General features: G+C 33.6%; 1 protein-coding gene across 1 annotated transcript; it reads right to left on the bottom strand.

The window, feature by feature from the left end:
- LOC104715346 (subtilisin-like protease SBT4.5) lies at nucleotides 10,870–14,961 on the bottom strand. The gene is made up of 10 exons (XM_019230197.1): nucleotides 14,850–14,961; nucleotides 14,647–14,741; nucleotides 14,421–14,512; nucleotides 14,081–14,333; nucleotides 13,486–13,996; nucleotides 13,315–13,409; nucleotides 13,014–13,229; nucleotides 12,817–12,928; nucleotides 12,520–12,727; nucleotides 10,870–11,528 (listed from the first exon to the last, which is right to left on the bottom strand). The coding sequence occupies exons 1-10, from the start codon at nucleotides 14,949–14,951 to the stop codon at nucleotides 10,987–10,989; spliced, it is 2,226 nt and encodes a 741-aa protein (XP_019085742.1). The 5' UTR covers nucleotides 14,952–14,961; the 3' UTR covers nucleotides 10,870–10,986.

The raw sequence follows: 18,563 nt of genomic DNA, 5'->3' as shown, positions 1-18,563 counted from the left end.
AATCGTCCAATACTCGAAACCCAAGCCTTATACATCCGTAGGAACCTGTATCAACCAATCCCAGCAAGAAAAACACACAAACAAGCAACAAACAAGCAAGAACAAGGGAATCAAAGGCTTAGATTAGCCATGGTCATGCACTCACCTCTTTGCAAGAAGATTCAGACCAATAGAAACGAATACAACACTCTCAGCAACCTTCTAACACGTTCCTAGCCCTGGATCTTCACTCCCACAGCAAGATCTCACCAAAAGCACTTTGAAATCTCACAAACTCTCTCAAGAACTTTTAGGAACTGTTTTCTCCTTTTCTTTTTCTCTCAAGCGGCGTAAAACAACAAAAACACGACCCTAGGTCGTTTTCCCCCTTTTAAACTTCGGTTCAATGGTTTTCCTAAACCAAACCGGCCAGAAATCGATAATTAAATCAAACCGGTTGAAACCGAAATAAACAGTGTCGATCGACACCTCCTGTGGTGTCGATCGACACTCCCACCAATTTACCAAAAATTGGTTTGCGGGTGTTACATTATGTAACTTATATTTTTTTATATGGAAACTAATAAATGTAGTTTGCATAAGAGAATGAATAATTGACTTGATTTCCTTTAATTTTAAATTTTCGAATCCAAACTACAACTTATTTGTTTACATATACCAAAAAATCGTTTAAGAAAAAGAAAGAAATAAATTATTTCATAGGTTTGACATGTTAACTATCTACATTTATGATTTATCAAAATTAATATTTGACTGTACTATATGTGATCATTGATACCATAACTAGGGATTGGACCCGCACATACGTGCGGAGTTAATTTTTTAAAAAACTAAGTTTATAATTAAGTTTGGACTATTTTACGTACATGCGGAGGTACATTTGTAAAAGTATTTCTTAAAAATGTTGATATAAATGCGGGGTTTTCGTAATATAGTCGAAAATTTGGATTCGGTTTCTGTTTCATTTATTTTACGTATTTAACCTAGATGTATATATTTGGGACGGGATACTCGTCTTGTCTTGTATGCGTAAAAAAATTTCATCTCATAACACTCTCTTTTACATTTTCGACTATATTTATTATGATAGATTTAGATACCCGTATTCCCAGTTTATAAATTTTAATTTTATTAAATCAATGAAAATTATTCAGAGAACTAAAATTATTATGTAGAATTCTCCAAATATTTATAAAAAAAATACTCAAAAATCTCAAATGGATCCTTATATGTCCTATAGTCAAACTATTATCCAAATTAGTGAAAATTTGAGAAAGGAATATACCTACCAAAAATTTTAGATTATGTAATGTTATCTCAAAAGTGAAGACCTCTTTGTTTTTTCTTTTAGATTCTATGTCGTTAATGTTTTACTTAATATTAATACTAAACAGTTGAAAAAATAAAATAAAATTCTCTTTTTAAAAATTTAATTTAATTTTGATAATTATGTTTTATGTGTATATATGTTACAAATTATTTTAAGATTTAAATAATATATATGAACACAAATCTCTGATAATTAGTTATTTACATAATTCCCAGTTATATTCATGTTCCCGTTTCAATAATTACATATTTTGATGGGTATTTGAATTATTAAATATTATTCTTTTTTTCTTTCATCGTATTAAATATTAATCAATTTAGTATTTGAATACTAAATATTACTCCCTCTAGAGATTTTTTCTTGTTTCATATAGACGGTCACTTTACATTTCCAATGTGATTTTTACATCAAATTTTCTAATTTTCTAATCAATTTTTTTTGGAAACTTAATTAAAATTTAAATCACAGATTATGCTTTTTAATGCACTATTTTATATTATTATTTAAAATATCTTTAAAATATATAAATAACATCTACGAAAAAATTGAATATGTTTATTAATAGCATTCCATGAAATGAAATGCGATCGATCCGCCGAGTTTCCCGTGAATTCTCCATGAATCGATGACTCTTACTATCCTGTGCCATTGTAAAATATAAGATTTGATCAAAAATCAAATCGTACATCTTTTGGCTATATGTTTGATCGATGAGCCATGGATGATAGCTCTAAATTGTAATGTTATTGAAGATTAATATTGCTTAAGCTGAAGTGATTAAATCGATGATTTTCTTTGATACCTGTGGAACATAATTTTATTAGAATTTGTGACCCAAAAAAAAAAAACTTATTAGAATTGGTCTACGTAGAATAGTGTGATATATTACTAAAAACGAAACATGAACCATAAAATAGTGTGATATTTTATATATATATATATATATATATACCCTCAGTTCTTGCCATGACCACAATTGCTTGTACAACTCGTGTCTTGACAACTACAAAGAAGAATTACATTAAAGTCAAATCCCAAAACTAAAGTTATAAATCAATGAGAGCAAGAAAATAATTTTATGTACGTTCATTTTGTGAAGATGTAATCAAAGTCGATCCTCATTCCTTCCATGGTTTTTTTTCTTCCATTCAATATGTAGCTAATCGTTAATATTTTGATATATCAACACCAAATCGTTAATATTTCAAATATTAAAAGTATTGTACACTATAATCAATAGATTGGTTCAATGAAATTGGGCTGAAGAGATCATCTTTCATCTGAAAGATCAAAAATCAGGGAGAGAGTACACATAACGTAACAACTATTATTAGATCATAAGAATCATCGTATAAGAAGCAGTAGCTTAACTCCGTACGTAACCCATTAAAATTCTGACTCAAGACCACGACGATTCAGGTATGCTCTGGTGTCGTCTGTATGACTGCACATAAACATTAGTCAACATTAGTCATTATTAACAAATACAAATGAAAAATATAATAATTATATAGAAAAAATGAACACAATCATAGAGAAAAATTTGTTTTTAGAATTCTATAGTAATAGTAAAGAAAATCGTTGAATTGTTTGGTGAATAGTGAATATTCATTCGACTACTATATTTATAGTAGAATTTAGATGGTTAGAATTTTTGAGATAATGCATTGCATTCAAATCACAAAATATTTTTGAGATAATGACAAATTTAAAATCCAAAGGTTATTTGCAAAATATGCTATATTTGAAAGTACTAAATTGTTTTTTTAGATTATATTTGGCAAATATCTTAATTATTTTTAAATTTTTTGGTAACAATCAATTTTTTTTTTGCTTCCGTCTAATACTAACCATAATTAGTTAGTATGATTTTTTTTTTTTTTCAAATTTGTATGATTTAGTTATGGAAGTTTTTGAAAATCAAAAATAAATGATGATTTGTTTTAAATTTTTTCTTGAATTATATTAAATTGGATTGTTATTTTCGGTAATATCTATCAACTGTTACTATTAGTTTAGGGACGTTTTTTTTTTTAATTATGTAGGTAAATGGGTTTGTTTGGCAACATAGATATATGTTATGTTTTTGTCTTTTTTTTATCCCCAAGTGTGCTTCCCAATTAATAGTATAGATTTCTGTATGTTGTAAAACACTTAGTGGACTCTATCTGACCGGCCCGTCTATTAGCTCTATACTTTACGGTCCATTGTACTAAGGCCCATCGGCCAAGTCTTAGTCTTATGTCGGTCTACTTTTAACTCTATAAATATGTTGTAACCTCCATTCATTCAATAATAAGAACAAGAGATTTCTCCTAAACTCTCTAGTTTCACAACACGTTATCAGCACGATAGCCTCTTACCCTAAAATCCTAAGGCAGCCGCCGATTCTCTCTTCTTCCCTAAAACCCTAAACCGCCTTTGTTCTTCTTCTTCGAGACTTACCCTCTTGTCTCGGAGATCTCTTGCTGATTCATGAGCATCCTTAGCTCGTGATCAAGTTCTATCCCAAACCCGATCGAGGTTCGTGGTTCACGGTTTCGGGGGTGAGTTCGCGAGGAGCTGTTCGAGGAAGCTGTTCGCGGGACGCTGTTCGTGGGAAGCAGTTTGTGATCAAGGAAGAGAGGAATTACCGAGGTCTTTAGCTCCCGGTTCATATCCAGTCACAGTCCTAATCGGTGAAGGTAAACAAAATCTAAAACACCCTTGGAACCCTAAAATCGAATTTGAACCTAAAGCTATTGAACCTCTAAAACAAACAAGAAAACAACCAACAAAGTTTAAGACCTCTAAAACCTAAAACTTAAAAAAATCGGATCATGTTTAGGTTGTTAGATTTCTTGAGAATTAAAACCAATTATATTACAAGATTAAAAATTGGTTGATTGTTGCTTGTTGTGATGCATAAGAACCTAGAACTAAATTTGTTAGATTCATAAGATATTAAATCAAACTGTTCTAGGAGATTAAAACTTGGATCATCCATGCATCATATAAGAAATCGGACCATGTATAGGATATTATTAGAATCGGCTGCATGAATTAATCTTAGGATTTCTTAAGCTAAAACTTGAACATAGTTTTCCTGTAAAATTTCGGCCATGAGATCCATAAAACTAGAGCATGAACTTGTCTAGGATCAATTAGGATAATTTCCATAAAACCTTAAACATTATCCTAAAATTTAAGTAAAATTTACATTAAAGTTTAAGAGTATATCCGATTAAATTAAAACTTTTGTTAAAGTTCTATAAATTGAAACATAAAATTTTGGATTAAATCTTTGGTTAGGATAAGTCCCTAATTAATTATATAAATTACCTAAAACTCTTAAAACAAAATTTACTAAATCCTAGACTAAATAGGAAAACATAGAAAAGGAAATCCTATCTAGAAATAAGGAAATTGTTGCATGCATTATCTATTTGATTTCGTTGTCTTGCATGCATGAATTTAAACCATAAAACTATAAGAGGCAAGGCATGTTTCGGTCTCAAATACCGCATGACCTAAGGCATGGTTCGGTCTCAAATACCGCATGACCTGAATTAAATGTTGCATGTTTCGGTCTCAAATACCGCATGACCTGAATTAAATGTTGCATGGTTCGGTCTCAAATATCGCATGCTAACTATCGGTTGTCTACCTTATGCAGATGGCACAACTTGAGAATTTGGCATATGCTGCTTTAAAAGCTTCGGGTGATAACTACTTACAATGGAAGCTGGACACCAAGATTCTCCTGAAGTCCGAGGACTTACACAAGTGCATCCAGCCGGATAATGAGTGTTCCGATAAGGCAAAGTATAAGGCCATTGGCCATATACGCCATCACCTTGAAGAGAGTCTTAAAAATCAGTACCTCACAATAGAGAACCCACTCGACCTTTGGACAGAGCTGAAAAGCAGATATGGACACCAGAAATTGGTGCTCCTCTCAAAGGCTCGTTTGGAATGGAAAAACCTTAGGATCCAGGATTTCAAAACCGTGGATGAGTATAACTCAGAGCTTTTTAGGATTGTCTCTATCCTAAGGTTGTGTGGTACTGAGGTGACCGAGGATGATCTCCTAGAGAAAACTTTCTCTACTTTTCACATTGATAATATGCTGCTTCAGCAACAGTATCGTGTAAGGGGGTTTCAAACCTATGGAGCTCTCATCCCGTGTCTACTGCTAGCTGAGCAGAGTGAAAGGCTAAAAATGAAAAGTGCTATGACACCTCCTGGTACAGCCCCATTACCAGAAGTACACAAGGTTGATTTTCCTAAGGAACCCAAGGAGACCAACTATATCCACAGAAAAAGACACTATGGCCGTGATGGTCGTGGTGGCAGAGGATATGGTGGTCGCGGACAGTACCAAGGCAACCGTTTTGATGCTTACGGCCGAGGAGGCCGTGGCCGTGGTAGTAAGGGCCGTGTGTTCTTTAAGCCACAGTCCATAGCAAAGACGGTTTGTCATAGATGTGGTATGTCTAACCATTGGGCCAAGAATTGTCGAACACCTACACATCTCTTGGAAAAGAACCCATAAGCTAATTATGTGAACATCGATGATGAAGGAGACTTCGATCATGAGAATGATGTCTCTCTAGGCTATGAGACTTCCGATTGCCTCAAGAATGATGATTGAATTTCAATCTTATTTTGGTTTAATTTCTATGCTTTTATGATTTAGTTTCCTTGTAATGACTTTGATTTAAATTCAATGGATTTTATTTTATAAAATTGTCTTGTTAAAACACAAACTTATTGTCCTATTTATAGAAATGGCCGAGGACATGAGTGAACTAGTAGTGGACAGTGGCTCCAGCCACATCATACTAAAAGACAAAAGATATTTCATAAATCTTATTATGAAAAATGCTAATGTTAGTACAATTGCGGGTATAGCAAACTTGATAGAAGGCTACGGCCAGGCTCACATATTGTTGCCTAACGGCACACACATTGAATTATGTGATGCCTTATACTCACCCAGCTCTAAGAGAAACTTATTGATCTTTAAAGATATAAGACTAAATGGTTATCACATTGAAACCAAGGGTGAAGGATCTAAAGAGTTCCTCTACATTACAGAAAATGTGAAAGGACAAAAGAAGATCCTAGAGACTATACCTACACTAGCCTCTGGTTTATACCATGCTAAAATTAACATGATAGAAGCTAACTTAGCAAAGCAAAGAATGATCAACGAACAATTCACTTTATGGCATGACCGGCTTGGCCATCCGGGTTCGAACATGATGCATAAATTAATTAAGAGTTCAAAAGGGCACAACCTCAAAGAAAGAAAAGTTTTCCCTAAAAATCTCACTTGTGTAGCATGTGCACAAGGGAAACTTATCATAAGACCCTCACCAGTAAAAGTCACAAAAGAGACTTTAAACTTTCTGGAAAAGATACAAGGTGACATATGTGGACCAATACACCCACCATGTGGGACATTCAGATATTTCATGGTGATGATAGATGCATCAACCAGATGGTCTCACGTATGCTTGTTATCCACAAGAAACTTAGCATTTGCTAAGCTCTTAGCTCAAATCATAAGATTAAGAGCACATTTTCCAGACTTTCCACTTAAGACTATACGTCTAGACAATGCTGGTGAACACAAATATTCACCATCCCAACTATTATCGGGTCAAGAGCCAGACTTGTCCCATCTCAAAACATTTGGTTGTGTCGTTTATACACCAATTGCTCCATCACAGAGAACTAAGATGGGACCTCAAAGAAGGATGGGAATATATGTTGATATGAGTCTCCCACTATTATAAAGTATCTTGAGCCACCACATGTGGCCAGATACACGGACTGCAAGTTTACAGAATCCGCATTCCCTACATTAGGTGGAGAGACTAGCAAGCTGGGCAAAGAATTAATATGGAATCAAACATCCTTAAATTGGCAAGATCCTCGGACTCTAGCATATGATGCAGAGGTCCAAAGAATTATATATTTGCAAAAGCTAGCTAATAAATTGCCAGATTCCTTTTTTGACCCAAAGAAAGTAACAAAATCGTACATACCAGCTTGCAATGCACCAGTACGTATTGATGTTCACAAGGAACACAATAATCAAGTTGCTACAGAGTCTAGACCACGTTTGAAACGAGGTAGACCATTAGGTTCCAAAGATAAAAATCCTCGGAAAACTAAAGGTGCAAAACAGACCGAGGCACAGGGAATTATATTAAAGCCAGACGTTGTCACAGAAACTCCTAAGGTACAAATTGAGGATCAGGACGCTGAACCTCAAGAACCTGAAGGAATTGACAACAATGAGATCTCAATAAACTATATTATGTCTGGAAAACAATGGAACCGAAAAGATGTCGACATCGATGATATATTTGCATACAAGGTAGCACTTGAAATAAACGAGGATCATGAACCCACATCTATACTAGAGTGCACTCAAAGCAAAGATTGGCCTAAATGGCAAGAAGCTATTGATGTGGAGTTAAACTCTTTAAAGAAGAGAAGTGTGTTTTGTCCGACCTTAAGGATAACACCTGAAATTAAACCAGTTGGACACAAATGGGTCTTTGTAAGAAAGAGAAATGAAAACAATGAAATTGTGAGATACAAAGCACGGTTTGTAGCACAAGGATTCTCTCAAAGACCCGGCATAGATTATGAGGAGACATACTCCCCTGTGATGGATGCAACGACTTATAGATATCTAATAAGTCTGGCTATAAAAGAAAATTTAGATTTGCGGTTAATGGATGTTGTAACTGCATATCTATATGGTCCACTGGATAACAAAATTTATATGAGATTACCAGAGGGTATAGAACTCAAAGATAAGAATGGTTCTAGAGACCAATACTGCATAAGGCTAGACAAATCGCTTTATGGACTGAAACAGAGTGGTCGAATGTGGTATAACAGACTTAGCGAATATTTTGCAAAGAAAGGCTATAAGAACGACTCAATCAGTCCATGTATATTCATAAAGAAGTTTTGCAAACAAAGGATTTTTGATAATAGCAGTATATGTGGATGATTTAAACATCCTTGGAACCTCTGGGGAAATCGCCCAAACAGTATAATATCTCAAGAGAGAATTTGAGATGAAAGACCTAGGCAAGACAAAAATTCTGTTTGGGATTGCAGCTTGAGTACAGAAACAATGGAATCTTTGTGCATCAAAAGGCATATACAGAAAAGGTACTCAAGAGATTTAATATGGAGCAAGCTCACTCATTGACTAGCCCAATGGTTGTGAGAAGTGTAGAAGTGGATAAAGATCCATTTGCTCCTAAGAAGGACAATGAAGAAATTCTTGGTCCTAAAATGCCATACCTCAGTGCTATAGGAGTGTTAATATTCTTGGCTAGCCACACTAGACCAAAGATAAATTTTGCCCTGAACCTCCTAGCAAGAATTAGTTCTTGACTAATCCAAAGGCACTAGAGTGAAATTAAGGAACTTTAAATTTGGGTTTATATATACTAACTATAACAAAGATGTTTTAGTTGGTTTTGCTGATGCAGGTTATCTATCTGATCCACACAATGGTAAGTCACAAACAGGTTATGTGTTTACACACGGTGGTACTGCGATCTCTTGGCGTTCTATGAAGCAGACTCTAGTAGCCACATCCTCAAATCACGCGGAGATCCTAGCTATACACGAAGCCAGCCGTGAGTGTGTTTGGTTGCGGTCAATGACTCAGCATATTCGGACAGATAGCGGCTTAGAAGATAACAAGGAAGCAACTATACTCTATGAAGACAATACAGCCTGCATCGCACAGCTTAAAGAAGGTTACATCAAGGGAGATCGGACGAAGCACATACTGCCAAAGTTCTTCTACACACATGAACTACAAAAGGCCGGAGAAGTTCAAGTGGTGCAAGTTCAGTCATGCGACAACTCAGCCGATCTCTTCACCAAGGCACTACCGACAACAACATTCAGGAAGCTCACGCACCAGATTGTAATGCGGAGGCTCAAGGACTTAGAGTAATGTTTGGAACAGGGGGAGCAATGTCTGCGGTACTCTTTTTCCTTCACCAAGGTTTTGTCCCAATGGGTTTTCCTGGTAAGGTTTTAATGAGGCAGCATCCCCTTAGCACATTGCAGCGATCCCATCCAAGCATAGGCACGGTCATCCCGTCCAAGGGGGAGTGTTGTAAACCACTTAGTGGACTCTATCTGACCGGCCCGTCTATTAGCTCTATACTTTACGGTCCATTGTACTAAGGCCCATCGGCCAAGTCTTAGTCTTATGTCGGTCTACTTGTAACTCTATAAATATGTTGTAACCTCCATTCATTCAATAATAAGAACATGAGATTTCTCCTAAACTCTCTAGTTTCACAACACTGTAACTATTTTTACGTATATTAGTCACCATATTTGTTAGATCCATAACTGATCTTGTTTAGATCAAGCTCCTGAACAGTTGTACGTAAGATCTCTTGCTTTCGAGAGATTTGAGTTTCATATTCGATCAATTCTGTAATTAGGAGAGAATCCTCTGTTATTTTACTAAAGTTTCAGGATTCTTATGTTTTTTTAAGTAAAAAAATCAAATATTCTGGTTAACATTGAACAATTCTATCTCACGTAATACTATATTTAAAAATAAATCAAATTAAAATAAAATAAAATAAAAAAAATATACAGTAAAACCTCTATAAATTAATAATGTTGGGACCAAGACATTTTATTAATTTATAGTGATATTAATTTATCTATAAATTAATAATTATTAATTTACACTATAAAATAATTATTATTAATTCATAGATATATTTTTTATTGTTTAATTTTTAAAAATTATGGTGACAATTTTAGCAAAATAAGATTAGATTTTGGAATGTTGTAAATTTTATGGTTTAGGAATTGAACTTGTAATATTTAGAAAACATTATTGACAATTAATTACAAATACTATAAGACAAATTGACTTATACACATGACATACATAAATTCAAATTTATGAGTAGTATCGATTTTCCTATTTTAATAGTCTGTCAAATTATCAAATTGTAAATGATGCATATATAAAAACTGAAAACTTTAAAAATTTAACTATTTTTATGAAATGTTATAGAATATTTTAGAGATATAGTTATAGTTTGAAAATACAACATTACAATTGTTCTATAGAAATGAGCTATAGGGGAAATATACATTATTATATCACTATATATGTATATATATGTAAATTTACATGATTATTAATTTATGATATTATTGGGACCATATTTTACATGGAGATTTCAAAAAAATTATTATCTTATTATTTTATCGAATTTTGTTAATTTTTACACTGGCCCGATTTGGGACCAACAAAATTTATTAATTTAATGTGTTTATTAATTTATAGAGTATTAATTTATAGAGGTTTTACTGTATACTTCTTTTTTAACAGTGAAGGATTTCAAATGCATAAAACACGCTGATTAGTAAGACTTTAAGATGGTTGATACATTTGATCGTTATCCAAATTAAATCAAAACTCTCATATAACAATGTTGAATTTCGAACCAATAACCAAATCCGACAAAGATGTTTAGACTTTAAATGGGTGAACGAATTAGGAACCTCCTAAACAACAAACATATCATGACAAGTAAAATTAACAATCATAGCTGGCGATAATGTATAGAGACAAGAACTAATTTGACTAATCAGTTCGTAGCATAAACAACAATGGGGCTTCTCACAGAATGAACACCATCAGACCATATCAGGTGTGCGGACACAAACTTTTGATCAGCTTCGAGACCTTTGCCTGAAACAGTCACCGTGAAGGACTTCTTCATGTGCAAAGACTTCAGAAACAAGACTTCTGGAAACACCTTGACTTTGAGTTTAGATCCCACTACCTTTGCTTTGTAGGTGCCGTTACCCATACCAACATTAGTGACTGTTCTATGGAAAGTCAGTTTGAACGGTTCTGCCGCGGAGACTTGAGCAGTCATCGAAGGATAGTTTAGGTTTCGGGGTAATGATTTAGTTTGTTCTTTTGTGCAACTGCTGCTATCACCGGAGATGAGTCTTAAGTTCTTCCCGGTGTAGTTCAAGCCACAAAGAAAGGCGATGTGGTCGGATTTAGTAGCTTCATAAACGAGTCCAGGATGAACTGCAGCTATCGGATCGACATGGCCAGCTCCGTAGGCAAACTCGGCCATCTCGTTAAATGGAGAAGTAGATGCACTCATTGGCCAAGCTACACGAAACCCATCAAAAACAGAGTATTTTAATTTTCTTGCAATACAAGAAACTTATGTTGTAAAGAAAAAAAACAAAGTGATTTTATTTTTGCTTACCGGTAGTCATGATGGCGGATTGGATCATGGAAGGAGACCAGCTTGGGTGGAACGTTTTTAGGTAGGCGGCTACACCAGCAACATGCGGGCAAGACATTGAAGTTCCTGTATCAACAGAGTACTTTACACGTCTTGTGTCTGATTTGCTTGGTGGGGCATCAGGAGAATAAGCAGCAAGGATCTCTGATCCAGGCGCTGTTATATCTGGCTGAAAATCAAATTCATCATTTAATCAGACATAAAAATGTTAGAATGACAACTAGAAGTAACTTAGCTCTTCTGTGTTTCTATATATACCTTCAAGATATCAGGAATGATTGTGTTTGGGCCACGAGAAGAGTAGGAAGCAACGACTGGAGCTTTCTGATTAAAGATAGTCTCACTTTTCAGAACAGCTGCTTTGGGGTTTCTGGCCGAAAATAAAAATGAAATAAAGATGGAGCTATACGATGGAGTACTACTTATAAAATTAAAACAGAGAGATGGGTTTGTACTTTGTGGAGTTCATATACGAGAGGACAGTGTTATATTCGTCTTCCGATAGAACAGAGACTGGAAAAGAGAAGATTGATGCCACATCTCCATTGCGACTCTTAGCAATGGATGCAACGGCTCCCATAGCTTGAGCTACATCTGCATTTTGCGGGGAATCGCATAACACAATCTTTCCTTTCACAAGTTTACTGTCTAGACACCCTGGTGAGCAGAACCTGAAACAACAATTACCATTAAAACCTGTTATGTGAAGACCAAAATAGTTACAAAGATAAAAATGTTTCTTGGAATAGAAGTTACCTGGCTGAAGCATCACCGCAACTACTTGANTTTTCTTGCAATACAAGAAACTTATGTTGTAAAGAAAAAAAACAAAGTGATTTTATTTTTGCTTACCGGTAGTCATGATGGCGGATTGGATCATGGAAGGAGACCAGCTTGGGTGGAACGTTTTTAGGTAGGCGGCTACACCAGCAACATGCGGGCAAGACATTGAAGTTCCTGTATCAACAGAGTACTTTACACGTCTTGTGTCTGATTTGCTTGGTGGGGCATCAGGAGAATAAGCAGCAAGGATCTCTGATCCAGGCGCTGTTATATCTGGCTGAAAATCAAATTCATCATTTAATCAGACATAAGAATGTTAGAATGACAACTAGAAGTAACTTAGCTCTTCTGTGTTTCTATATATACCTTCAAGATATCAGGAATGATTGTGTTTGGGCCACGAGAAGAGTAGGAAGCAACGACTGGAGCTTTCTGATTAAAGATAGTCTCACTTTTCAGAACAGCTGCTTTGGGGTTTCTGGCCGAAAATAAAAATGAAATAAAGATGGAGCTATACGATGGAGTACTACTTGTAAAATTAAAACAGAGAGATGGGTTTGTACTTTGTGGAGTTCATATACGAGAGGACAGTGTTATATTCGTCTTCCGATAGAACAGAGACTGGAAAAGAGAAGATTGATGCCACATCTCCATTGCGACTCTTAGCAATGGATGCAACGGCTCCCATAGCTTGAGCTACATCTGCATTTTGCGGGGAATCGCATAACACAATCTTTCCTTTCACAAGTTTACTGTCTAGACACCCTGGTGAGCAGAACCTGAAACAACAATTACCATTAAAACCTGTTATGTGAAGACCAAAATAGTTACAAAGATAAAAATGTTTCTTGGAATAGAAGTTACCTGGCTGAAGCATCACCGCAACTACTTGAAGCTGATTGCCCGTATACAAGAGGGTGCTTCCTTCCGTTAAGTTCAAACGAGTTTACCGATCTTCCCTGTTCCCACAACAAGCATTAATGTTAAACGAGGAAGTTGTTTTAAAGGAAAGATGATTTGTTTCTTGGTACTTACGACAACTGTCTTGCCGTTCCCGAGAACAACTTTGGTGACAAATGCGCGGTTTGTATTACTAGCAGCAACAGTGAAGATCCAAGGCGCAATGCTCGCGACTGTGCTACTTTGTGGACCACTGTTTCCTGCGGAATTTATAGTGAGGATTCCCTTGGCCATGGCATGGAAAGCCCCGATAGCGATAGGGTCTGCCTCGAACGGTGAACCGTTATCCCCACCTATGGAGATGGTAATAAGGTCTACCTTGTCTGCTATGGCATCGTCAAATGCGGCTAGGATTCCGTCAGTGGTGCACCCATTGACGCCGGGGTCACATACTTTATAAACAGCTATTCTAGCAGCTGGAACGCCACCTCTCACGGTTCCATTACCAAGTCCATAAAAGCTCACGTGCTTCACAGCGTTTCCAGCTGCCGTGGATGCTGTGTGTGAACCATGTCCCATGTTGTCCCTCGCTGACTCAGCAAACCCTTCTAGTTTGGGTGTGTAGTACCGTGCTCCAATAAGCTTGCTGTATCGTTCACATTCATTTCAACTTTAAATTTGACAAGTTCTAAGACATTTCAATTGTAATCAGTTTTAAGGAGTTTCATACTTGTTGCAAGTGAAGTTTCTGCCACCTTTGCAAACACCTCTCCATTTTTTAGGGGGAGGACCAAAGCCTTTGCCGCTGAAACTGTCCGATTCAGGGTAGATTCCACTGTCAATAACACCGATGATTGTATCGCTCTCTACAAGGTTGTTTCGCTTTGTCCTTTTGCCTTCTTTGAGGCCCATAAAATTCCAGGACGTCGTTGTTTGGAGCTTCAGTATCTTGCTTGGAAACACAGACACAACTTCGTCCATACCTAAGAAGTAATAGCAAAACAATTAAATCATATAGAGTTACTGTTATTCCATAGAAAACATTAGTAATTTGAGTTAATTACACTTACTTGCTAGTATCTCTCTTTCGGATTCGGTTAGCCAGGCTGCGAATCCGTTGAAACTCCTTTTATAGTTCCTAACCAAACGATCCTCGATCGAACTATAATAATAATAATAATAAAAAAAACTTTCCTTAGAGGATCTATGAATTTTAATTTGATCGATAGACATGAAACCATATACAAATAATCACATAAACACTCTGATCTATAAAATTGGATTAAATCATTGCACCTCTCTCCGGTGACATCTTGAAGAATACTAGCATGATGGGACATTGGCATGTAGTCAACACGAGCAGGGAGTGCACCCATGTATACAATATACACCTACGCATATATATATCATCATCATCAGTATCATGGTTGCTAATAAGTCATATAATTAGAACCATGATATGACCATGTTAACTAAGAAAGGATAGTTTGTGCAATCACCTGTTTGTATTGTTCATTTTCGGCTGCTGTGGCAAAACTCACAAGCAAGGCAAAGAAAAAGAGACATGAGGGTAGACAAGAGGAGAGAGCAGGTCTTTTCATAATTAACTAATTTAAGTAAATGATATTTTTTATAAGATTGTTTGTGAGAATGAAAGGAATTATTTATAGGAAGAGATTATGTACATTGGTCTAAAAATGCATTCAAAGTCCTTTAAGATTCTTTCTCTAATTACTAATATATATATTAATGGCAATATATATAATGTATTTTCCTTATTAATGGCTTTGATACGTTTAATTTGGCAATTTGCTACCGTTTCTACTTTCTTGGTCCACTATTCCTTGTATCCTCTTTTATTTTCTCTCTTTTAGTTGTTGTTCATGAATACAGAAAAATATTTAAATAGAAAGAAATAACCTCTCCTTTGACTTGTATATATAATTTCTCACTTTATATGACAAAAGAATAATATTTGACAAATAAAAAAGAATAATATATAAGTTTATAAACAATAACAGTATAGTTCTTATTCATATTTAATAACACTTAAATGGACAAACAAATGGAAATAACTTTTTAAAATTAATTTTATTATGACTAGAAATGAGTGTTGTGCCCATTATTTGGGGAAATTTAAAATACAGTATATTATCCTAAATTCGGTTTATTATGGCAGCCTAATCATGTGAGGCAGGTTCATATAGTTTGACCTTACATGAACGAAATATCCGCCACGCTAATGTTTTTAATTAAAAGCTCTTCCGGACAACGTGTCTAATCTTTAAAAGAGAGGTAATAAAAACGTTCCAATGAAATTAACTTTTCAAATAAAATAGGGAGGTATATTTAACTTGAAATTTTAAGTGATTTGTGTAAAATTTCTAAATTTTATGTTATTTAATCATCAATTTTAAAAAGTCTATTAAAATCCACGAACTGGTGATTTAAAAATCTATTTTAAAATTCACTATTATTGAAATGATGTTTTAAATTTTACTTTAAAATCCACTATTATTCAAAACAGTTTGTCGATTTAGATTTTAATGATTTATAAGGATTCTTTAGGATTTGAGAGATTTTATTTAATTAAAAATACATAAATTTAAATCTTATGATTCTAGATGGGATTTGAAAGAATTTTACAATAAATCATATCAACTTCACTAAAATCATCAAAATCATTTAAAATCTCATTAAAACTAAGATCATTTGGAATTTTAGATTGAATACACCCCCTTAGTGTTTATTATGGCTATGATTCTCTCTAACAACTTTGATCAGTTGTTAAAAATACTCTCTGTCTAATAGATATATTCAGATCTATACTATTAAAAGGGAAGTATTTTTAATAAAAAGACATAGGGTTTGAGATTATTACAATGAAATGCCACTTAAATTGGAATAAGGATATGTATAAACCTTGAAATTCAAAATTAAATAGAGCCAAACAGATTAAACGGATCAGTTATAAATGCATATCCAAACATAATTTTTTTAAAAATAAATTTATTCAATTTCATTGATATATAAGGAAATCAAAATTTAACTCTACATGCCATATAAATAGAACCGATAATTATTCAATATCTTTGGAAGCTGTTTAAAGTTTGCTTCCATAATCAAAGAATTAAAATCGAAATTATATATATATATATGTAAACATATTTGATTTGATTTTATATTATGAAATATTTACAGAAACAACAATTCAATTTAATATAATTAAATAAAAACAAATAATCATTTAGTTTAGATTTTACAATATTTCCTTAACGAAATGAAAGTAATTAATTATGATTAGTATAAATGGAAGAAATTAAAAATCGAAATTTTATATATGTAAACAAATCTAATTTGATTATATATTAAAAGATATAGAGAAAGCGTATGTCGAGCCCCACATCGGCTAAATATATTGGAATATGGTTCAACATCACTATAAATAGGACTCATACTCTTTTCAATTACGCAGGAGCAGAGATTTGATTTATCAAGCGTCCAAATTTAAAACTTAATTCAGCTTTTTATTTGAGTATATATAATATAAAACTTTTCAAAGTTTCAAAAATATTTAGTATTTATTTTTAAAAAGTTTCAAATATTATAAATATTGAAACTTTTGAAAGGTACAAATACTATAAATATTGAAATTTTTATAAAATGTTTAAATTATTATAAATATTTAAACTCCATCGAAAATTTCAAATATTATAATATTTAAACTCTATTAAAAATTTAAGTAATATTAATAATTTAACTCTATAAAATTTAAATATATATAAAAATTTAGATTTAAACCCGTGATATATTAAACTACAATTTTTAGTTCTTCATAATCGTCCTAAAATACCAATGATTAATTACGAGATTTTGGAAGTTATTTAAAAATTTTCCATAATAACAAACAACTAATTTCAAAATTGTATATATTTAAAATTATTTGATTTGGTTTTATCGGCCGGGAAATAAAAATAGTTTCATTTATGTCTTATTTTAACTATAGAACGAGAAGAAAAAATACTAGAAAAAAACAAGAGGGAAACTAAGAATTCCAAAAATATGAAAACTGACCACCAAGTTAAAACAAAAATCATGCTCCTTAGAAAATTTAAAATGCCAAAGGAATACTAATCTCTATGATCCATTAAAAATAAAAACTCATAGGCTTCGATTGGTAACCTACCGGGGAACAAAAAGAATAAGGAGGAATAAGAACAAAAAAAAGATCCGGAAAAGAAAAAATGATAAAACATGAATGAATAGGAAAATCTATTTCTTATCAAATTTGAAAAGGAAAAATTTTCTTTTACAATTCTTAAAAAACAAAAAATAGTAGGAATAGTGTGGGGCCACATGTTAAAATTCAAAAAATAAAGTACTTCTAAATGGTAACAGAAATGAGGAACAACAATTAACAACACATTCCGTTAATCCGTTTAATTCTTTTTTTTTTAACTGGTCACCAGTTGGACCCATAGTCATTATAAATTAGAAGCATACATTGATCATTTATGCTTCATGGAGCATACATGGATCAAACATATACTATGAAGTATGAGCCGGTTAACTGAATAATAGAAAATTAAATTAAACAAAGTTGAATTTTCAATAAGAGGTTCATTTATTTTTAACTGTAGCATATATAGATCATTTATACTTCAAATATTTAATGGAAATTCCGGATTCATGTTAAAAATATTTAATTAGACACACATAACAGGAGAAAAAGAGAAAAAAACAAAACAATACTACCTTTGATTTAAGAAATGTTATGTAGAGTCCCACATCAGATTATATGAAAAAAAAAGAACTAGATACTTTGTCCAAGAAATAACAGTTTCACGTTAGCATGAAAATTGAGTTTCAAAGATTTGTTGATCCGGTTTAACAAGCTCACCGGTTTTACCATGCTTTTTGGATCTTAGTCGTTTTTTCCAGTTTTTGCCGTGTTTTACGTATATCACCAGACTGGAACACCAACCAGGTCGCGGTTAGACCGCTCTGCCCAGCCGGTCTGGTCCGGGTTTAAAAGCATTGCTTGAGAGAAATATATATAAGATGAGATAGGTTGGTAATATATTTAAAAATTTTCGTTGACATATTTATTCTAAATATTTGGACAAGAAAATGGGTACGAAACGTAAACTGGTAATTTAGAAAATAGAAAATGTTATCTAAACTATTATGGTAAAATACGATAAGAAAATTTT

Source organism: Camelina sativa, chromosome 9 (genome assembly GCF_000633955.1).
Source record: "Camelina sativa cultivar DH55 chromosome 9, Cs, whole genome shotgun sequence".
NCBI lineage: Eukaryota > Viridiplantae > Streptophyta > Magnoliopsida > Brassicales > Brassicaceae > Camelina > Camelina sativa.
The sequence above is the reverse complement of the archived record's forward strand: the minus strand, read 5'-3'. Positions and strand labels throughout refer to the sequence as shown.

What these genes read in the sequence shown, in the direction of transcription:
- LOC104715346 (XM_019230197.1), bottom strand. Translation starts at nt 14,951, where the DNA reads ATGAAAAGACCTGCTCTCTCCTCTTGTCTACCCTCATGTCTCTTTTTC. An exon ending in AAAATGAACAATACAAACAG is followed by an intron (nt 14,742 to 14,849) that starts GTGATTGCACAA and finishes ATATATGCGTAG; the next exon opens with GTGTATATTGTATACATGGG. An exon ending in TGCGGTGATGCTTCAGCCAG is followed by an intron (nt 13,230 to 13,314) that starts GTAACTTCTATT and finishes TTGTTGTTTCAG; the next exon opens with GTTCTGCTCACCAGGGTGTC.